Raw genomic sequence first — 23763 nt, forward strand, 5'->3', positions numbered from 1 at the left:
TTGATGTGTGATGAGAATGGTTCTTTACCTCTGTGGTCGTCTTTCCAAAACCCACAACCCCAGTCTAATCATGAGGAAAATGTCATTTCAATTGAGGACATTCTACAAAATATATGACTAGTACTCCTCAAAACTGTCAAGGTCATCAAAAACAAGGAAGGGAAAGTCTGAGAAACTGTCAGAGTCAAAAGGAGCCTAAGGGGATGATTAAATGCAATTGTGCACTCTGGATGGAATCCTGGAACAGAAAAGGACATTAGGGAAAAACAAAACAAATCTGAATAACATGTGAAATTTAATTAATAATAATAATGTGTCAGTACTGGCTCATTAACTGTGACAAATGTACCCCAGATGTAAGGTATAATAATAAAGGAAAGGTGTGGAATTCTCAGTACTATCTTCACACAGTTTTTTTGTAAATATAAAACTATTTCAAATTAAAATTTTATTTTTAAAAATTCTAAAATTTTGGAACTAAAAGGGAATCAAGTAGCCATTTAGAACAAACTCCACAATCAGAAAATGAGGAAATTGTGCTCCAGAGAATGAACCGCTCAAGAGCAAGTAACTGCTATTACATTCTGCCTTCTTTCCTAAAAATTGAACACTGCTGAATCACTTTGTCTGCTGCAAATACTCTCTTCATAAACTTTATTCTGTCACTTAACAAATACATTTTTTAACTGTTTCCTACAAAGTCTTATCTAATGTGCTGTTAAAAAAAAAAAAGGCACGATTTACAGAACTCACAGAGTTTAAGATCATCAAGATGACAGCATGTTTCCTAAATAAAAATCAAATTATAGGCTCAGTGCCTATAGCCTATAGCTCAAGCAGCTAAGGCGTCAGCCACATACACCAGAGCTGGCAGGTTCGAATCCAGCCCGAGTCTGCCAAACAACAATGACAATTACAACCAAAAAATAGCCAGGCCTTGTAGAGGGCGCCTATAATCCCAGCTACTTGGTAGGCTGAGGCAGGAGAATCGCTTGAGCCCAGGAGTTGGAAGTTGCTGTAAGCTGTAATGTCACAGCACTCTACCCAGGGCGACAGCTTGGGTCGCAAAGCTCTGTCTCAAAAATAAATAAATAAATAAAAATCAAATTATAACATATTTTGTTTAGGGTCCATGCATCTATTATTTGTGGCCAGGCATAGTGGCTCACACCTGTAATCTTAAGACTTTGGGGAGGCTGAGAAAGGAGGATCCCTAGAGTTCAGGAGTTCTAGACTAGCCTGAGCAAGAGCAAGACTCCATCTCTACTAAAAATAGAAGAAATTAGCCAGGTGTTGTGGTGCATACTTGTAGTCCTAGTACGCAGGAGGCTGAGGCAGGAGGATCACTGGAGCCCAGGAGTATGAGGTTGCTGTGAGGCTGACATCACCGCACTCTAGCCTGGGGCAACAAAGCAAAACTTTGTCTCCAAAAAAAAACAAAAAAGAAGGAAAGAAAGAATATTATTTGTATTTTTTAAGCTAAGAGCACATAAAATCACAATAATGGCATGTGTGTTTAACTGCATATTATGGGATTGTTAATAGACCTTTTATGTTTATGTCCAAACAGTCATGGCATAAATTCTCTGAGTTTTCAACCTGGAAAAGCTATGTTCTCTTGTTCTAAGGAATTTCTCCAGAATTACCTCTCCCATTTCCCCAGCGTTCTGTTCCAAACATTGAAAATCTGTTCAAAAGGTACATAAGCCACAAACTTTCAGGATATTAAAAATGTTTTCAGAAATTGTATTTTAAAAGTTTACTTTCTTACCCCCCCAAAAGCTTACATTCTATAAAACCCTGCTATTTACTCAGTATAATTTTGAAAGGTACAAATGATTCACAGAGTAATGAAAATAAAATTCAAAATCTAACTTGTAAGTATAATCACCGTGAAGATGAATCACACACATCTCTTAAATAGTGAATTATATTAAGATGCTAACAACTAATTTAAATTAAAAAAAAAATCTAACTTTCTTTTCCCAGGCATGTTTGCCATCTTTGCTATGGCAACAAACAACTCTAAAATCTCAATGGATTACACCACCATGGAGCCTAGTGTTCTGGTCGAGGCTGTGGTTCTGTTGCCCTTGTCTTCTCATTCCCAGCCCCAGTCTGGGACTACTAGCCCTTAGACAGCAGAAGCCGGAGAGCTACGAGAAATTCATGATGTCTCTTAAGCTTTTGCTCAGACGTGGGCATTTATTGCATCTGCTCAGCTCCCTTTGCCCAACACATAAAATAGGAGCAATCCCCAAAGCACTGAATGAGGACATAATGCCCAGGGGCACATGCCTACAATCCTCTTATAGAAAGAGCGGAGTAAAAAACTGTAAGCAGCAATCCACCGTCCAGATGAAGGGACACTCACTTGAGCTGGACAGATAGTCTCATCACCTCTACCCTTCATCATCTTCATTTTGCCATTTGGGGTGGTTAGCACAAATTATGCAAATTCTGTCTATAATGTTTAAAGGAAGTATTCTTCCAAAGTTCAAATTAAGGTGCTGAAATATGTCAATTCCAAATACAAAAATTCTTAGTTTTCTATTATTCTGATATATAGAAAGAAATGTGTATTGTGTTTCTGCCTCTGCTGCAATCCCTGAATCCAGTGGACAAAGGAACATGCTGTTTTGGAAACCATCCGTGAGCATTATTTGATGAACACTGGAGATGCCAAGATACTTAAAACACAAAACAAAATAAAATGGAGCCATTGTCCTTTTTGATACTTCGACCAGACCCTACTTCCCTTTGTCTCTTGATAGTTAAAGTAAAACCATATGCCTTTGATTCTAAGATAACTTGGATTTTCAAATGTGTCAATGATTAAAGATCTGTAAGAGAATAAAATGAAATCCTACAGTATATGTTCATCTACTATCAAATACATCCTGATTTCAGAAATGTTAGAATGGAATGGTGATAAACGAGCACAAGGGTAGGAAAAGGCCAAAGACAATTTACATTTATTGAGCACTGCCTGTGGCTCAGTGAGTAGAGTGCTGGCCCCATATACCGAGGGTGGTGGGTTCAAACCCGGCCTTGGCCAAACTGCAACAACAACAACAACAAAAAATAGCCAGGTGTTGTGGTGGGTGCATGTAGTCCCAGCTACTCGGGAGGCTGAGGCAAGAGAATCACCTAAGCCCAAGAGCTGGAGGTTGCTGTGAGCTGTGACACCACGGCACTCTACCAAGGGTGACAAAGTGAGACTCTGTCTCAAAAAAAAAAAAAAGAAAGAAAGAAAGAAAGAAAATTCACATGTATTGAATGCCAGACACTGTGATATGCTAAATCCATCTTGATTCTTTATTCTGCAAACACTTTATGTACCTACAGTATGTTCTAAGAATACAACAATGAATAAAACACAGCTCTGGGATTTTAAAAATGTTATAGACCAGGTGGGGGTAGAAATGCTTTCAGATACAAATAGCAAACCCTATTAACAAGATACAGGCTTTCCCCACATATGAAGAAGGACAGAGGAAGACAGTCTAGAGTGGATATAGCCCTTCAAAGATAGCAACAAGGAACCAGAGACACCTTTAATCTTCCTGAGCCATCATAACTTTCTTCCTCGTGGTCACAATATGGTTGATGGCACTACATCTTGTTGTCATGTAGACAGAAGCCGCAACACGGCAGACTGAGAATTCCCCAAGCAGGGACCTTTCGAGACAGCCTGGGGTCAGTGGACAAAGGAAGGAATGGTGAGATAAATTCACACACAAAGTTTCTATCTAGAGACCCTCCACAATGCTGGACACCCATATTGGCCTATAGCGAGACAGATGGGTGCTGTCTCAAATCCGGTTCTCAAGAGCTTTTTGTTGGGGTTTTGGGGGCATGCATATACAAAGTAAAAAAGTGAGACGTTAATGGTTTCATGTTTCAATTAAACAGGTGTGTTTTTTTTTTGTTGTTGTTCAAGGAAGAGGACTATCAGAGTGAAAGATAGTGAAACCCTAAATCACGGATCAGATGACAGGATGGTAGGGACTTGAGGGAAAGATACAGCCCACAGGTTAGGTAGCTATGGCTTGAGGGTAATTGTCAGCTGCTTTCTAACTCTGCTGACATTGACCCTGCTAAGTTGCTGATTTCTATCTAGATATTTCCCAGACTAGTTTCCTATCTATTCTGTGGAACATTCCGACCCCTCTTACCACCATGGGCATGCAAAGCAGAGAGGGGCTGAGGCTTGGGGCCATTCCTGCACAAATCCTCTGGGATGCCTGTACTATGCTTCTACCCACAACATCTGCTTTCTAAGCCAGAAGAAATGGAAAGAGACTTTTCTTTCAAAGTTTTTTCTTTTTTCTTTTTTTTTTTTTTTTTTGTGATTTTTGGCCAGGGCTGGGTTTGAACCCTCCACCTCCGGCATATGGGACCGGCACCCTACTCCTTGAGCCACAGGCGCTGCCCTCAAAGTTTTTTCTTTTCCTAGGAAGTCCTCCCCAGGAACTTCTTCCTAAATCTAAGTGGCCCCCAAAGCGTGTCACGTGGGCACTGCTAATTACAAAGAAGGCCAGAAAAGAAAATATTATTCTCTTGTCTACTCATTTCCATATAGAGAAATCTAAACAAAGAAGTAGTTGGAAATGCATGTAGAATGAGCCGAACTAGAGAGCGATCTATAAAGGGATGATTCCAATGCAACAAGGTAACCACTACAACATAATTGCAAGATGTTTCAGAAGCACAGCATGGTTGGGGGGCCACCAAAATTTGGGCAGACTCTTGAGAAGATAATTTATTAGGTAAACAAAAGCATTCCAGCCCTCCACCCCAGAGAACAGGGCCAAACAAGTGCAAAAAAGCCACACTGGCATTAGAGGAGCACTGGTTTGGGGAGCTAGAGTCTACAGTGTATATGAGAGAGTAGAAGAGGTTAGAAAGGCTGCCAAGGGTAAGGTTGAGAAGACCCTGGTATGTGATTCTAAAGAGTTTGGCTCTCATCCAGAACATAACAAAACCCTGAGCTCAGGCTGGCTATTTTTTCTCAGCAACTTTGGTTCTTGGAGAAATCAGGTTCTGTGCATGGGCCCTAGGTCCATGGCTTCAGTTCAGTTCTACTCTCCACATAACCAAATGAGCCTTAACTAGGTGTCACCCAAATAAAAGCCACAATAAGGCATCAATTACACCCACAAGAATAGCTATAACCCAAAACAAACAAATTAACAAGTACTGGTGAGGCTATGGAAAAATTGGAACCCTCGGCATTGCTTGTGGGAATGTAAAATAGTTCTGCTGTGGAAAATCTGGTAGTTCCTCAAAAAGTTAAGTGTAGGGCGGCGTCTGTGGCTCAAAGGAGTAGGGCGCTGGCCCCATATGCAGAGGTGGCGGGTTCAAACCCAGCCCCGGCCAAAATGGCAAAAAAAAAAAAAAAAAAAAAAGTGTAGAACATGACCCAGCACTTCCATTTTTAGGTATATACCTAAAAGAACTGAAAACTGGTCCTCATATCCATGCACACACACACATTCAAAGTAGCATTATTCATAACCACTAAAGGCAAAAACAGCACAAGTATCTGCTGACAGATGAATAAATTGTGGTGTGTACATATAATGTAATAACAATCAGCCATAAAAAAGTGAAATAATGATACATGCTACAATTGAAGTGAATTGCAAAAACATTATGGTACGTGGTGGAAGCCAGACACAAGAAGGTCTTGTTTTGGAACCCGAGTGGTGACTGCACAACACTGTGAATGTGTTAAACTGCTACTGAATTGTTCAGTTCAAAATGGTTAATTTTATGTTATGTGCATTTCATTTCAATCTAAAACAAAAAAAAGATTTAGGTCATTAAATATGAAGTGTCTGATTTCTATTGAAAAGTTTTATTATATCTTAGACAAGACAGTACAATTAATCAAAGTACTCCCCTAAACTCTCAACACAATTTTGCCATCTTGATAGTAGCTTGCTTATACCAACAGCAAAGAAGCCTGGAGAGAGAGTGGCAATTAAATCACAAAAAGCTTCTTGAGAATTGAATATTTGTCCTCACAAAAAGTGGTTTAAAGCCTGGAAGAAGTGCAATGGTAGTCAGGTGGTGGAAAGGCTGGTATTGAATATGGTGGACGACAGAATGCCCAAGCCCAGCTTCTATAGTTTGAGCAGCATTTGTGCAACACGTGGTCAAGCATTGTCTTGCAAAGGGAGGGCCTGTCTCTGTTGACTAATATCACTGTTTAATCTCCAGCATCCTCATCATTTCATCCAACTGGTTGTAGTAGACATCCGCTATAACCAAATGACCAGGTTCCGTGAAGCTATAGCTAATGACAGTGCTGGACCACCAGACACCACTGGCTTTTTTTATTATTTTAAATATGAGTTGTAGGGCGGCACCTGTGGCCCAAAGGAGTAGGGCACCGGCCCCATATGCCAGAGGTGGCAGGTTCAAACCCAGCCCCGGCCAAAAACTGCAAAAAATAAATACGTAAGAGTTGTAGTTTACTAAATATATGTGCTGGTTTAGTTCGTAAGATGTCATACACGTTCCATTCTTTATATCTATTGTAAGCTGTAAAATTTCTCCACTACCACAATGAGGAAAGGTTTAAAAGATTGAGCTTGGTTGTGGAACAGTATGTACCAACATGCACACAAATGCATAAATGTGTTTAAAATAAAACTAGTATAGAATGCCATACAAGGATCTAAAAAGATGTCCAGCAGAATTTTGACTTTTTTTTTTTTTTTTTTGTAGAGACAGAGTCTCACTTTATGGCCCTCGGTAGAGTGCCATGGCCTCACACAGCTCACAGCAACCTCCAACTCCCAGGCTTAAGCGATTCTCTTGCCTCAGCCTCCCAAGTAGCTGGGACTACAGGCGCCCGCCACAACACTGGGCTATTTTTTGGTTGCAGTTTGGCCGGGGCCGGGTTTGAACCCACCACCCTTGGTATATGGAGCCGGCGCCTTACCGACTGAGCCACAGGTGCCACCCAGAATTTTGACTTTTTTGACTCCATGATAGTGAGCGGGTCTCTAAACAACCTGTATGTAATCTCCTTGTTGGAAAATGACGCACACATCTGAGTGATTAGCCCAGTGTCTCATGTGAAGCAGGCCTTTCCTCTTCAGTAAGATAGTCTTCAAGGCTCCAGTTTATATATGCTGTCCGTCTCTTTATTATCAGCAGTGACGTCTGATCTCCACCCTTTCTAATCATGTCCACAACACTGTCTTGATCCAGAGTTTCCACAGACTTGCCATTGACAGCAACTACGAGCTCATTGTTCCACAGCCAGCCTCCTCTGCTGGACTTCCAGAATATGTGTCCTTGATGATTTGACCTTTCTGCTCTGGGTCTGCCCTCAGATGGAAACCATAGCCATGGTTTCCCTTCATCTCCACAACTGGGGGCCAGTGAGGTTTCAAACTGGCTGTTTCTCTTTTAAATTGTATCTTCTGCTCACTGTGGCGCTTGTCAGTTTCTTTGTCTACCAGCAGGAACATGACATGGCTTCCAGACTTCTTAACCTTCTCAACCACTTCCTCATGGCTAGCGTCTTCTAAGTTCTTTCCATTCACTTCAATCACGTGGCCATCAGCCAGCATCCCAGCTTTCATGGCCATGCCCTGAGGTTGGTATCAGTCAGGTATAACCGCTTTTTACCTTGGATAGTCTTCAGAGAGAAGCCATAGTTGTTCCCCTCCTTCCTTAGGAAGCAGAACCCTGGCTGGGTGCAAGTCTCCATTCACCCATTCATCACAAGGGAGTTTCTTATCATTCAAACTTTGCTCCTTCTGACTTGACCCAATTCTTTTAAGACCACTTTCATTTTCATTGCTTTTGCACAGGTATTCCCTCCCATCCAGACCAGTAAAGTCACTGAATTCCCACCCTTTCTGACCAGATCCACAACCTGCATATGTTCCTCCTTGTCCACAAACATGATGGACAAGGTTCCTTGATCCTAGAAACTCTGTCTCTGTCCTGGAGGCCAGCCTTCTCTACTGGGCTCCCCTATGCAACCACCCAAACCAGGTGGCCATTGACGTCCTTCTCAATTCGCAGGAAGCAGTCATAGTTTTGTTCACCTTGTTTAGACAGTTTACATTCTCGGGGGTTGAAGGTGGAAGCCCTTTCCGTGTCGGGAAGGAAGAGGAGCTGCTCTGTTCACTCGGGGACCTTGTCTCCGTTGGCAAGCACTGGTCTTGGAACTCCCGGGATTGCTCAGCCAGCAAAGCCCCACCACTGGCTTTTTTTTTGATGAATATTCAGCTTTGGACTGTGTTTCAGCACTTTCATCTTTATCCAATCTTTGTGCTGAACCTTTGCGACACAGGCGCCCGCCATGACGCCCAGCTACTTTTTGTTGCAGTTTGGCGGGGGCCAGGTTTGAACCCACCACCTTTGGTATATGGGGCCGGCACCCTACTTACTGAGCCACAGGCGCTGCCCCCATTTTTCATTTTCATCACATGTAACAATACAACGAAAAAACAGTTTACCTTTATGTTGTGACCACAAAGAAAGGAAAGCTTTGAGACAGTTTCTCTTCTGAAGCTCATTTAATTCACACAGAACCCATCTATCCAGCTTCTTTACCTTGCGAATTTGGTCCACATGGTCCAATATTGTTGGAATAGTAACATGAAACCTTGCTCCTAATTCATACAATGGGTTGAGATGGATTCACTTCCACTACAGCTTTTACTTCATTATTCATCTTGGTCTCAGGTTGAAGTGGCTCATCAAGATTAAAATCACCAGAATGGAACTTCTCAAACCATCAACATACTGTGGGTTCATTAGCCACATCTTCCCAAACATTCCATTGCTATTTCAAGTTGTCTGCACTGTATTTGCTCCACCATGGAACTTACGTTTGAAAACGACACTAATTTTTTTACTTATCCATGGTTTCACAAAAATTAAGTTCAACAAAAAATTTTTGAAAGATAATCACTAGCCATAACGTGCATTTGAAAGAATAAGGAGGTATTGTCATAATAAAAATAAGATGTGTCAAAGTGAAATATTTACTGTCAAAACTTTAGGAGATCAACATTTCATACTTAATAACCTAGTAGCTGGTTTCCAAGATCAAAATATAGGTCACTATCTTACTATGAAGGTATTAGAAAGAATTTATTTTTCTTATTAGGATTAAATGGTATAAAATAAGAACAATACCAACTCTCCATTCTTTGGTAGCTTTTCTAGGAGTATGCATGTAGTTTTCTTCTTTGTTCCAAAGTTGAACATTTCTCCTGTGATTCAATACTTGATACTCAAGATGAGTAAGAGGAGTGGATAAAAATGTAAACGACTTATAATCTTGTTAACTGTGAACACCTCTAGCATAAAGAAATTATTGAAATGTAGATGTGTTTTAAAAATCAATAAAATAGGATAGGCTTAACAGGGGTCTTAGTGTCATCTGTCCATGCAATTTATTATAATTTAGCTAAAAAACAAAGACTGCTACTAGACCATAGACAACTTTGTCAGAATTCCCATGCCAATTTTAAACAATCATATACAAAATCCTGTGTGCCTGGTACTCAAGATTCTGCTGTACACTTTTATTTATGTGTCTTAGCCTCTGAAAGTTATTCTCTCACAGTTCCGGAAGCTCTGAGATCAAGGCAGTGTTCTCTCTGAAGGCTCTAGGGAAGAATCCTTTGCCTCTTCCAGTTTCTGGTGGCCCCAGGAGATAGCAGCATTAACTCCAGCTTCTGCCACCATCCTGACATGGCCTCTCCACTGTGCCTCCTGGATTTAGGGTCCACATAAATCCACGATGACTTCACCTGACCCTAATTACACCTGCAAAGACCCTATGTCCAAATACAAATGTCTCCCTTTACCTGTGGCTTCCCCTTCTGCGGTTTCAGTTACCCACACTAAACCACGGTCCAAAAATATTAAATAGAAAATTCCAGAAATAAACAATTCATTAGTTTTAAAAAACCTTTATAATAGTATATTAACTACTTATTAGTTTTTAATCTCTTGCTGTGCCTAATGTATAAGCTTTACCACAGGTGTATGCATATGTAGAGGGAAACACAGAGTATACATAGGGTTCAGCACCATCTGTGGGTCCAGGCATTCCCTGGAGATCTGGGAACAAAGCCCCAGATAAAAGCAGACTACTGCAAGGTCATATTCTGACATTCCAAGTGGACACGAATTTGGGACGGACACTACACCATGTACGCAACGTAATTTCTCTTTTGACACAGTAAGGTTTTTTTTCTTACCTCTCAAATTCAAATTTAGTTTGATGAAATTAAAATAATTCTTCTGGAGAAAACTTATAAACCTTTAATTTTCAAAAGAAAACTAAACCAAACGAAATCCCTAAAACTGAGCCCTCCCCTTTATTTATTGGCTAAAACTGATGTAAGTAAAGAAGACAAATATGTTTTGACAGAAACAAAGCGTGACAGATCAGTGCTACACCATTTATAATTACTTATAAAGACAACTTCAGCTTTCTCTGCATAATGACAATTCAGTAAGTCCTCTCCTAGGACTAAGGAGCCTTAAAATTTATGTTTTTACTAGGAAAAACTTTGAAAGAAAATATCCCTAAGCCATATATTTTTAAATCACTTATAATCTTTTTTTTTTATTTGAAAAGTGAAACTTTATAACCATCTTGAAAACACACAGTAAAATCACATGGTCCAGTATCAACTAACTACTTGATATACCATAAGATGACAATGTATCTGACAAATAATTTCAAATCCTAAATAATGTTATAATTACTTAACACCAGGGTTATTTTTCTACTTAATAGAATTGTTTTATTATAATCTTTCAAGAATTCATTCTTTCTAATATATGAATATTTCATATTTTAAAAAGTTGTTTTTTATTTTTGATATAAAACAATATGAACCCAATGTAGAAATCTGAAGTTAAGACTATTCCTTTGGCAGAAAATATTTAATTATAAACAGATTTTAAAATAAATACAATCCATAAGCTCATAGAAAAAGAAAGAAAATAACAACCTGCATTTCTTATTAACACTAAAAAAACACAGCACACAGATTTAATACCACTTTCATACTATCAACCTGCAACACAAAATTTATTACATATGGCAAAAATAATTTTTAATTTAAGAGAAAGTAACTTCTGCATCTATAAAATTTCACAGATAAATGCCAATATACACTATATATACTGTATATGTTATGTTTTATTATTCCAAAACTACATTAGTTGAACATAAATTGACCCCAATTTAGTGGGTGTATAGTATTTAAACTGGCTCAAAGAATTATGCTGAATTAAGTTTAACAATTAAGATCACAATTATACAGGAAATATTTACACAAACACTAAAATACATTTATTAAATATAGTTTGGGAGGTAAAATATAAGATTTTCCTTACATTTGTAGTACATGAACATTGAACATTGTTATCCAGAGCAGCTTTGAATTCTTTTTATGGTTTTTTTTTTTAAAGGACAGAAGATTTGTTTCCAAAAAAAGTAAGGTGCCATTTTAGAATACTTTTTATAAGTATATAGTTGAATTCACGTGAATGGAAAATACTAGATGAAAAACAGAAAATGAGACATTAAAGGTTAAAACTTTCTTTTCAGTTACTCATATCTGAAATAAGACAATGACAGAAGTTGGGTTTTCAAATACTGCTTGTTTTCCTTTATAAATGTAGACCAAGTATTACATAAGACTATTTTGCTTTAAGATAAAGTCTATTTGAAAAAGAAACATACTTATAATCAAATTTCTGTAGATAAATGACAAAATTTCCAGAACTGTCTTCAAATGGATTCTTAGTAGAAAGAGTGTTTTCTTTAAAAAACAAATACAGGAATCTTGCTTCCATGGAGGTAACTTTTTAAAAACTGAACTATGTTTTGTTTTTCCCAGTCTAAATATCATAGATTCATATGCATATGTATTTGCATTTTCTATTTTGTGTTATATAAAAAGTTGGTAGATGATGTAGTGTGCAAATTTTTAGGAGAGAAAACAACTCCTATTGGTTTACTACCTAACTCCCACAGTATGTGGAATCCATTAGCACTATATACTAATTAAAATGTAGGATTCAGAAAATTTGCCCCCATAGCTTTCCTATCAATCCACTGCCTTCTATCAAATCATCTGCTTTATTCTACAGGTTAAGCATTACCTTTAAAAGAAATGGCCAGTGTTTCCAACAGCGTGGTATGCTGACAGCTTTGCAATGGTACTTCAATCACTAAAGAAACAACACTCTCAAAACAAAAACAAAAAACAACACATCACTAAAACCACACTTATTCATGCTTGATACACATCACATCAGATATTAGGAATGGTTCAAATTGACATACAATCTGTAAAAAGAAAAGCAGCATCTCTGCACACTCCATAGTGCAGGAAGAAAAACAAATGGACCACATCTCCATTAGAGAATGGCCAAAGTCACTTGGAAAGGTCATTAATGGCAATAGGAAAGACTGGGAAAAGAAGTTTTTTCCCCAGGGAATGAATGTTTTGTGGGACATTCCTTAGCCCACTGTTGGCATGACTGGGGGACTGGCTGAATGCTTTTATCACACATCTGCATTTACATGGTCTTCACTTGCTAACAGAAAACATTTTTGCTCCTTCCAAATTGCTTTTATTTCTGTAGACAATTATATGCTAATTATTGCTCAACGTAACACTGAGAGCAAAACTGACAATACTGCAAATGCAACTGCAATTTAAGGAGCCAGAAGGAAAATGGCAAGCTAAACGCTTACACAAAAAGTTTGCCTTTTAAAAGAATAGTGTGTGGGAAACTCTAAAAAAATTTCTAAAGTTCTTCAGTGCCGTTATCATGACATTTTAGGGGGAAACTGTTTATTTTAAAGTAAAATTTTTACATTCCTATCTCATACTGTTTAGTCTCACAAGGCTACTTATTGAGTGTCCAGATTTATGTAGAGAGATTTCAAAGTAAGACACAACTAACTGGAAGCACCTTTAAGCTGCCTCTGATCAAAAGATTGACTTTACACAAACTGGACCGGAAAAAAACCTTTTATATAAGGCCTTGTAGAGTAAGATAGGTTTTTGTGCTTTATTCACGGTCCTTTTGAGTTGAGAGGGAAAAAGTTTTCTTTTAATATTTTCAGGTTAGAATCACAAGGGTTTTGTAATACACTTAGGAAGGCTTTCAAGAAAATGCTTAGTTTGTTTCTAAAGGAGAGGCTGCTGGTGGTAATTTGTTTGCTGCTGTGCAACTGAATGAGCTGGAACTGCCACGGGAAAGCTTGCCAGTTGTGGCAAATTGGAAGTAGTGTTCTGGTAAGATGACATATCCACAGACATCCCCATTTGCTGTGTGTAAGCAGCTGTACCAGTAGCTGATTGAAGATTAGAGTTCTGGTTCATGTAGGTAGGATTGGAAACAGTGTCTTGTCCAGTGCTACAAACAAAATAAAAAACAAAACAAAACGCATTTATTTTGCATTATCTAGGTCACTGCCAGAGATCAATGGTTATTATGACAAAAACGTCTCTTTCATCTTAAGTTTATGTAGTTCCACTGCCCTGACTATAATTTAATCACTCTAGCTATCAAATACTATTAATTTTTATATTTGCTAAAAAGAGAGAAGTACTCTAAGAGAAACAAAATGTAAGATCGTAAGGCCTTCTGAACTTGCCTTCTCCAGTATCTCACACCAAAAACATTTCAAAACTATCTGAGCAGATGTGAACTCCTCCACTTGAGGTCCCCTTGGCCTGCTGCCGCAAGAACAAAGCCCTGGCTCACGATGCACTGTCATCCCACATTCTCCCTTTCCTAACCCCTAACCTAGCACAAAGAAGCCTATCTCATCTCTTCACACACCCTTCAAGCTTTCCTTTGGTGAGGACTTTTCATTTTCAAAGGGAGAACTGTATAATCTGCAGAGGACCCTGAATCTACCCTCAGGATAATCCTGAACTAGTTTCCTTATTAACACTCACAAACTAAGCTGAACAATCACATCAAATTGCAGGATGTTTCTTTGTTCCTTTAACTCCTATAATACATTTCTTTTTAAAATATATACGATTTAAAATTACACCAAGTATACTTCTTGCAATATAGGAGGATTAATGTCACCAGTATATCAGGTTTTTTCCATAATGTTTAGTTTCACACAGGATAACAAAATTTTGTGTTTTAACTTAGATACCAATATGAACTTTTCAGATAATAACTAAAACTCATACTTATGGAATTTAAGACTGGGAAGAGACCTGAGTGATCATCCACACATTATTATATTGGAAGAATATTTTGGCTCAGAGCCCGTAGCACAGTGGTTAGGGTGCCAGCCACATATACCGAGGCTTGCAGGTTCAAACCCGGCTTGGGCCTGCTAAACAACAATGACAACTGCAACAAAAACTAGCCGGGCGTTGTGGCGGGCGCCTGTAGTACCAGCTACATGGGAGGCTGACACAAGAGAATCGCTTAAGGCCAAAAGTTTGAGGTTGCTGTGAGCTGTGACGCCAGGGCACTCTACTGAGGGAAACACAGTAAGACTCAATCTCAAAAAAAAAAAAAAAAAAAAATTCCACAACTCAAGCACACTTCCTTTTTAGGGTCAAAGTAACAACAGTTTTCTCATTTTTAGAAGTAAATGCAAATAAATATGTACGGGACTCTTTCATGGGGCCTCTTATGACACAGTGCTAAGCACATCACGGGCTTAGTCCCCAAAGAGGACAGTTAGCTTTATTTTGTCCCAGGGACCCAGATTATGAGCTTACACCTGGACAACCATCTCAACATAAGCAGCAAAGCTAATGGCAGCACCATCTCACTTCGTGGGAGTATGAATGGGCAATTTCATCACTTCATCCTTATAGGGATCTCAATATTCTCATTCTGAAAGTCTTTAAAAATTAACATATATAAATACAAAATAGACAGTGGTCCTAAAAACTTACCTTAAATATGGAGTTTGACCAGGCTGCGTTGTCACAGAGGAATTCACATTTGGAGGCAGAGATCTCAGCGGACCAATCTGATCCAGTCCCAGGCTGTAGCTTTGGGCAACAGTTACTTGGTGAATGCTCTGACCCATATAGTTTCCACTATGTGGTTGAACTGGATATGTCTATTAACCAAAAATAAAAGTAGACTCACAGATATGCCACACATCTCAACAAGATATTTATCATAAAACATTAAAGACTTAAAGGAAAGAATATGTTATTGTTCTCCTGGAGCAATTGGATTCTACTAATCCATCTACTTTAGAACTAAAAGTGGAAAGTTTCCAAACCATGGTGCCAAATCTATAGAAATTTATAATTTGCTTGATGTTCTTCTCTTTTACTGAGGACTGGGAAAAAGACAGGTGCCTGTATTTTTAAGTGGTGGGATGGAATCTACACTGGTTGCCTATTACTCAATAGGTATGTCTTGCTATAGACCCACAGAAAACTATACACTCCCCTCCAGGGAAACCCACCATCCCTTCAAGTTGCCATAAGAATGGTGACCTATCCTAGGATGACTCATCTATCTCCATCTAAGAATGAAACTTACAAGAAAAAGTTGAAAAAGAAATGATATCAAAGTGTCAAGCCCTGTCTGGTAATGTCTACTCTATTTCCTGCCTTTAGGATATGCAAGACAAAAGTGGAAAAGAGCTGTGGGTAAAAGATACAATCTTAGGAAATAGCAAAAATAGTGCAAGTTTCTTTGGATATTTATATGTGCCTTATTTAATTCTCAAGGCAGCAACTCTTTAAGGACAAGGTCCACTACTTCCCTACTATGTATATAGATAACAATAAAACAATGTACATGTTTAATAAATATCATACAATAATTATTATTCCAGTTTTAATTCAGCTGTTTTTTTAATAAGTACTATTCACATGAAAATGTAAAATATCAGAGATGTCAGATAAATTACATGAAGTGCAATCACATTCCCTTCTTCGCGAAGGGAACATGTAACAATCCACTGACAAGACACTGAAGACGGCAGGAAAGAACAGCTAAGGTTTCATGCGTGGCCTACACTGATACAACTAATGCTGTGCTACTCCACCTGCTTCTAGTAGAAATATGTTTCTCTCCAGTTCGAATAGGAAATTTTGAATACTCTGAATACTGTTATGTGTGACTAGTGTAGATAAAGGTTATATGAAGAATCAAACTGATAAAAAGGTAACTTGTTTTTTTTTGCAGTTTTTGGCTGGGGCTGGGTTTGAACCCGCCATCTCCGGCATATGTGGCCGGTGCCCTACTCCTTTGAGCCACAGGCGCTGCCCAAGAAAGGTAACTTTTTGAAAAATAAATTATGTTTAGGAAAACTCAGATTATAAATAGAATGCAATTAAACCTGAAAAAAGAATGACAAATAACCCGTTAGAGACACATAAAAAATCTTACATTGGGCAGCGCCTGTGGCTCGGTCGGTAAGGCGCCAGCCCCATATACCCACGGTGGTGGGTTCAAACCCAGCCCCGGCTGAACTGCAACCAAAATACAGCTGGGCGTTGTGGTGGGCCCCTGTAGTCCCAGCTACTCGGGAGGCTGAGGCAAGAGAATCGCTTAAGCCCAGGAGTTGGAGGTTGCTGTGAGCCGTGTGACGCCACGGCACTCTACCGAAGGCCATAAAGTGAAACTCTGTCTCTATAAAAAAATTAAAAAAAAATTAAAAAAAATAAATAAAAATCTTACATTAGTTTTATCACACAATTCTATTATGTTCCACTTTCACAGTGGCGGCAAGCAACTCCTTGAAAGCAGAAGCAACACAAGATAAACTCCAGTTGTCATTTGCACCCAGAAATCTTTCCTATCCTCATATGTAATTTTCAAAAAGTTCAAGGCATGGCATATTTGATAAATGCATCTTGTCTGATGTGACAGTTACCATAGTAACTATGCTTTTTTTACTTAATAATCATGTTGTGTCATCTAAATTATGCACCCACATTCTACCTTTTCTCCTTCGTATCTCCTTCACACGTACCTTTACATACCAGTTTTCATAAGTTAACATGAATTTTGCTCATCCAAGCTCATTCTAAATTCAATCACTAATTGGCTGAAATGGCTTCATAATGGAGATACTAATAAATCTAAGTATTCACTGCAGCTGGCAGTACAAAAGGTGAAAAGTACTAAGAAAAGATGCTATTTATGGATGGCTATGAACTCTGCACCTCATAGATCTGCATTATATCTTTTTATGTGTGAGTGAACTCTGCACCTTATAGGTCTGCATTATATCTTTGTGTGTGTGTGTGTGTGTGTGTGTGTGTGAGAGAGAAATAAAAGTCTCATCCTATTGCTCAGGCTAGAGTACTGTGGCATCAGCCTCTTTCACAGCAACCTCAAACTCCTGGGCTTGAGCAATCCTCCTGCCTCAGCCTCCTACTCACCACCACACCCAGCTAATTTTTCTATTTTTAGTACAGACAGGGTATTGGTCTTGCTCTTGCTCAGGCTGGTCTCGAACTCCTGAACTCAAAGGATCCTCCCACCCCAACCTCCAAGAGTGCTAGGATTACAAGTGTGAGCCACTACAACCATCCTGCTATACGTGTATCTTTATTATGCATAAATTTTTAACAATTTAAGTCATGCATCTGAGAAAAGGAAATATAAAAAGCATACTCTGAGAACAAAAGAAGTTCATTAAATAAGCTGTTCAATAATCATGGAAGTCAAAGAATTCTTGACAAATTTTTACAAAAATATTAAATCTTGTTGAGCAGCACAACAGCATCAGTACCTCATCCATAGGACTTTTGGCATGTCAAGCGCTGTCCTAAATCAAAGGATTTATACTTTACACTTACATAAAAGATTTATGCTTTATGTTTACAAAAGCATATGAAGAACCAGAACTCCCTACACATATTCAATGGTCTCTTCATTCATGCTATAACTGAACTAAAATGTACTTGAGAAATATCAGTATTTAATTTGCTCTGGTGAACATCAATTGCTTAGCCAATAGTTCTTGAAACTATCAAAGGGCTTGGTGCTTGTAGCTCGGTGGTTAGGGCGCCGGCCACATACACTGAAGCTGGTGGGTTTGAACCTGGCCCGGGCCCGTTAACAATGATGATAACTACAACAAAAAAATAGCCAGGCCTTGTGGTGGGTGCTTGTAGTCCCAGCTACTTGGGAGGCTGAGGCAAGAGAATCACTTAAGCCCAAGAGTTTGAGGTTGCTATGAGCCGTGATGCCACAGCACTCTACCAAGGGCAACAAAGTGAGACTCTGTCTCAAAAAAAAAAAAAAAAAAAAAGCAAAAGAAAAGAAAACTATCAAAGGTTTTATAATTTTATTCACAGATCACATAAATTTTAATATTATGCTTTAAAGTATTTCCTTTTAATTTCAAACTTGTTTATAATTTGGAAAAATGCTCTCAAAAAACATACTTACCTGCATTGGAACCCCAGATGAAGTAGGTGGGTAATGTGCTGGAGGATGGACCTTTGAATAGACTGAATATAACGGTGCTTCATTCACCAATTTGTTATACAATTCCAGAGCTTCCAAGACTTTTACATTCAATTCAGATAGTTCTGAATGCTTCCTGATGCAGAAGAAAACCATTTTAATAGTTTTTAGGCATGTATTTAGCACCATAATTTTTCTTTTAATTTAGCATATTTCTATGTATATTTTTATTTTTTATTTTCTTTACGTATGTTTTTAAAGTTATTTTTGTATATAATAAAAAGGAAATGAAAGAAGAATTAATTCTTATAATAGCCAGGCTGACATGACTTCATAATATTAGGGAATAGTCCTTTCCATGTCTCATAAAATGTAATCATCAATTCATAATTTTGGTGCTGAGAGACTAGTTTCATACACTGTAGATTTCTGTTCAGAATTCAATTAAAAAATAATAATCTCTGAATTCAGGTAAGAACCCAATCCTTAGATATAAATCTTAGTAAAACAAAGTAGTTGGGCTAAGGCCCAGAGCCTCTGTATATGACTAAAATTTAAAAAATCATATACACATATTTTCATTTGTTTATATCTATGAACAGGAAAAAATTATTACCTTTGAAAATCCAACTAAAAACAATACCATTATGAAATTAGTCTCTATTGCTCTCGGTTGGTTGGTTTTGAGAAACTAAGCAAAACCAGATACCTTACTTTATAATAACAAATTCAAGTAAAAGTATTTTCAAATTTGCCCAAGAAACTCCAAAGAAAACTCTTCTGACTTGGTACAATTTTGTGTTTCACTAGGAATAATAAAGAACTCTTTGCAAAAACTGACAAGCTTATAAGAGTTAAGTAGCCACTATTTATCTGTTCTAAAGCCTTGTTTTAAGAGATAAGATCTTGCTTGGTCACCCAGGGTGGAGTACAGTGGCATAATTATAGCTCACTCCAACCTTGAACTCCTGGGCTCAAGTGATCCTCCTACTTCTCACCTTGGCTTCCCAAAATGCTAGGATTACAGGTGTGGGCCACCAAACTCACCGCACAGGCCTTTCCACTCAATGTGATTCTTTCTATATAAACACAGAGTGGCAAGAGGCAGAGACAGGCAAACCTGTCACAGGGCTATCAAGTAAATGACCTGAACTAAATCTTACCAAGTCTTGTTACCTTTCTTCTATTAGAATCTGCTAGGTCTGAGGCCAGGGTAGTGGTTCATGCCTGTAATCCTAGCACTGTGAGAGGCTCAAGTGGGAGGAACCCTTGAACTCAGGGATTCAAGGCCAGACTGAGCAAGAGCAAGACATCTCTACTAATAATAGAAAAATTTGCTATGTATTATGGTGGGCACCAATAGTCCCAGTTACTCAGGAGACTGAGGCAGGTGCTTGAACCCTGAGGTGGTTGTGAGCTAGGCTGATGCTATGACACTCTAGTCTGAGTCTCTGAGACAGAGACTCTGTCTCAAAATGTTGTATCTGAATAACAACAACTAAAAACCCACCAAAAAGTATTCCTTCTCTAAAAGGAACGACTATATAAAGCAAGTCAAATCCCATTTTCAAAAACATCAGTTACAAACATCTTTCTATAGAAAGAATCACATTGAATGAAAAGGCCCCCAGGGTGAGTTTGGTGGCCCACGCCTGTAATCCTAGCATTTTAGCATTTCGGGCCCAGGAGTTCAAGGTTGGAGTGAGCTATGTTTGTGCCACTGTACTCTATCCTGGGTGACCAAACAAGATCCTGTCTCTTAAAAAAATAAAGGCTTTAGAACAGATAAATAGTGGCTACTTAACTCTTACACAAGCTTGTCAATTACAAAGAGAGTTCTTTGTAACTAAGAACTGAAATTAAGAAATTAAGTGTCTCTGCTAACAAATGTGTAACTAAGAATTAACCGTAAGAATCTGGTCCACAAAACCCAGTATGCTGTAGAAACACCAGGAGAATGAATAGAAAGGCATGATCACTGTCTCTGAAATCACCTTAAAAATTCAACACATAGGGCGGCGCCTGTGGCTCAGTCGGTAAGGTGCCGGCCCCATATACAGAGGGTGGCGGGTTCAAGCCCGGCCCCGGCCGAACCAAAAGATGGCCGGGCATTGTGGCGGGCACCTGTGGTCCCAGCTGCTTGGGAGGCTGAGGCAAGAGAATCGCTTAAGCCCAGGAGTTGGAGGTTGCTGTGAGCTGTGTGAGGCCACGGCACTCTACCGAGGGCCATAAAGTGAGACTGTCTCTACAAAAAAAAAAAAAAAATTCAACACATAATCCCAAAGCAATAAGGTAAAAGAGCAATAAGATCTAGGTAGTAGAAAATTATCTTTGGAGGACAAGAGGAAGTAAGATTAGAACAGTCTGGAATACAGTTAAGTCTAGACTATGAATTTATCTTCAGTAGATCTATCTAAACTTCTTTGGAGTCAATTTACATATTTACCTGATACTATTTCTTAGCGTGTTAAATGCCACAAAATTTCATTCTGTACAATGACAGACAGAAATGAAATGTGTAATTTTCTGACAGTGGGACTGTTTTTCTGAGTAGGAATAACAACCTAATGATGTTCCATTCAAGAAAGGAAATGATATTTTATTCATCTCTGAATACCTGACAAGGATAAATAGTAAGAACATGTTAAAGAACAAGCATTTTCCAGAACAGAAGCTACATCTGCAGTCAGTGGCCATAAAATAAGAAAATGCCAGTTAGCTGACTGAAGTTGAGCTCTCACTCAAAAAATTAATTCATATCAGAAATGGTCACTCAAATTCTTTTAGACCTTTTCCTTTAACAATATTCTTATCAATAAAAAATAAGATAACACTGTCAGAGCTTCTGCTTTTTTCCACTTCATATTATGACATCTTTCCATATCAACAGATATTACCAGTGACAATAATTTTCACTGTAGAAAATGTGGACCTACAGTCAGCCTTCTGCATCCATGGGTTCTGCACCCATGGATTCAACCAATCTTGGACCAAAAATATTTTTTAAAAATTATGTCTGTATTGAATGTATATACACTTTTTCTTGTCATTATTACCTAAACAATGTAACAGCTATTCATAATAGCTGCTATTCACACAAGATTTACAATATACTTGGCATTTTAAAGATGATTTAAGAATATAAAGAAGGATCTGCATAGTTCATAAGCAAATACCATGCCATTGCATATCATGGATTTTGAGCATCTGTGAATTTTGATGACCTCTCCCATGGATACAAAGAAATGACTAAACCTTTTTTTTTTTAGAGACAGCGTCTTACTTTGTCGCCCTCGGTACAGTGCTGTGGTGTCATAGCTCACAGCAACCTCTAGCTCTTGGGCATAGGCAATTCTCTTGCCTCAGCCTCCCAAGTAGCTGGGACTACAGGCACCTGCCACAAGACCCAGCTATTTTTTTGTTGCAGTTTGGCTGGGGCTGGGTTTGAACCCACCACCCTCAGTATATGGGGCCGGCACCCTACTCACTGAGCCACAGGTGCTGCTCAGAAATGACTAATTTTTTTTAAACAAATCTCATGACAAAAGTTTAGTTATTTCCAATTTTGATATCATAAATAACATCATGCTAAATCTTTGCACATATGTGTATACCTATGTACTTAGCATGCACTTAAAATTGCTGAGTTAAAGGATATGGACTATTTTTAAGGTCCAGAAAAGCCACATCTATGATAATACTAACCATTTTTCTTTTTAAACTTTTCCAATTTGATTATTAACTCGCCATCAACATCCTTGCATAGAAACAAAGTATTACAGGAGATATATAAGTAGATATTTAATGCTTCTCTAAAATATAATGAAGCTACCACCTTTCATTAATTTCTATAGGATTTAATTTTCATTTTCTGTTAGACAATGGAAAAATTTCATGAAACATGCCCCATGGACTAAAGATTACAGTCTTCAGTGACTGGGAAGTCTTTCTGTTACAGCATTTCTCTGTAAGAGGAGAAAAGAAGCAAAGTAATTTCGTTTTCCTTATTCCTTTGGTCCTACCTAATCTCTTCTTGTGTTTTTTATAATATAGCTCAAAAATAGGAAGAATAGGAAGGGATGATGACAAAATACTAAGGCCTACCCCTTGTCTTCCATTCACTATAGAAAGATGAAAATAATGGGGCGGCGCCTGTGGCTCAAAGAGTAGGGTGCCAGCCCCATGTGCCGAAGGTAGAGGGTTCGAGCCTAACCCCAGAGAAAAACTGCAACAAAAAAAAAGAAAAATGAAAATAAGAAAAGGGGGCAGAACAAAAATCCTGACAGTCTATCTTCAGTGCTGCTGCTATTTCTAAAAAATAAAAGTAGGTGGGATAACAAAGTTAAAAGGGCAAGAGAAACAGAAATACAACGAAGAGAAACGAGAAGAGGTGTGTGGCATCAGATTTCGCTTCACAAACACTATAAAAATTTCAGCTGAAATTTTTAGAAATACCATTTCTCAATGCATAACAACTCAATTCTTGCCTAAGATCTCTCACTTTGTTCTCTATTCACTTTATTCTTCATTACTCATTAGCCCTTTAATTCTAGCCCAAGTAAGAAAATAAAGATTGGTACACTTAGAGCAATAGTCCATGATTCTAAGTGTACTAGATAGTCAGGAAAAATATTAATTGCTACCAAAATTAAAAGCACCACCTTGCTGTTAGTTTGTAAGGGTTTGGGGAAATGAAAAACAATTTCTGCGTTTTTTTCTTTGTTTGTTTGTTTTTTGAGTCAGAGTCTCACTATGTTGCCCATAGTAGAGTACTATGGCATCACAGCTCACAGCAACCTCAAACTATTAGGTGTAAGCAATTCTCCTGCCTCAGACTCCCAAGTAGCTGGTACTACAGGCACCTGCCACAAGGCCCAGCTATTTTTTTTGGTTGCAGTTGTCGTTGTTTAGCTGGCCCAGACCGTGCTTGAACCTACCACCTTTGGTGTACGTGGCTGGTGCCATAACCATTATGCTATGGGCGCTGAACCTGAAAAACAATTTCAACAGACTGTACACAGTTCTACAAAAATGTTCCCTTATTAAGTTTGCCAAAAGCAAGGAACCTAACAAAACTATAATTTCATTCTTTGTATGAAAAATCTCACCTATCAATCTCTTCAAGTTTTTCATCTATCATCGGACCCATCTGCTGGCAGATGTCTGTAAAGACAAAAATACTTAAGACAAATCTAGAAACTTAATTTAGACAATTTCAACAACTTTTAACAACAAAGCCACCATATACAACACCATGCATAATACACATAGATTAAGTTTATACTAGAGAAATGACTATGAAATACCTAATTTTACTAC

The 23763-nt window shown here is 38.3% G+C and overlaps 1 protein-coding gene and 1 pseudogene across 3 annotated transcripts in view; both read right to left on the minus strand.

Moving 5' to 3' along the window:
* Nucleotides 1-7074: 7074 nt before the first annotated feature.
* LOC128589702 (Na(+)/H(+) exchange regulatory cofactor NHE-RF3-like) lies at nt 7075-8606 on the minus strand (annotated as a pseudogene).
* Nucleotides 8607-13062: 4456 nt separating this feature from the next.
* Nucleotides 13063-23763, minus strand: part of STAM2 (signal transducing adaptor molecule 2) — a 44474-nt gene continuing 33773 nt past the window's right edge. For all 3 annotated transcript variants that reach the window (XM_053597705.1, XM_053597706.1, XM_053597707.1), the window contains exons 11-14: nt 23553-23607; nt 18427-18580; nt 14955-15124; nt 13063-13434 (exon numbers count right to left, since the gene is read on the minus strand). In XM_053597705.1, coding sequence (XP_053453680.1) covers nt 13206-13434; nt 14955-15124; nt 18427-18580; nt 23553-23607 — 608 coding nt within the window. In that variant the 3' untranslated portion in view covers nt 13063-13205. The remainder of the gene's footprint in view (nt 13435-14954; nt 15125-18426; nt 18581-23552; nt 23608-23763) is intronic.

Source organism: Nycticebus coucang, chromosome 7, assembly GCF_027406575.1.
Source record: "Nycticebus coucang isolate mNycCou1 chromosome 7, mNycCou1.pri, whole genome shotgun sequence".
Classification (NCBI taxonomy): Eukaryota; Metazoa; Chordata; class Mammalia; order Primates; family Lorisidae; genus Nycticebus; species Nycticebus coucang.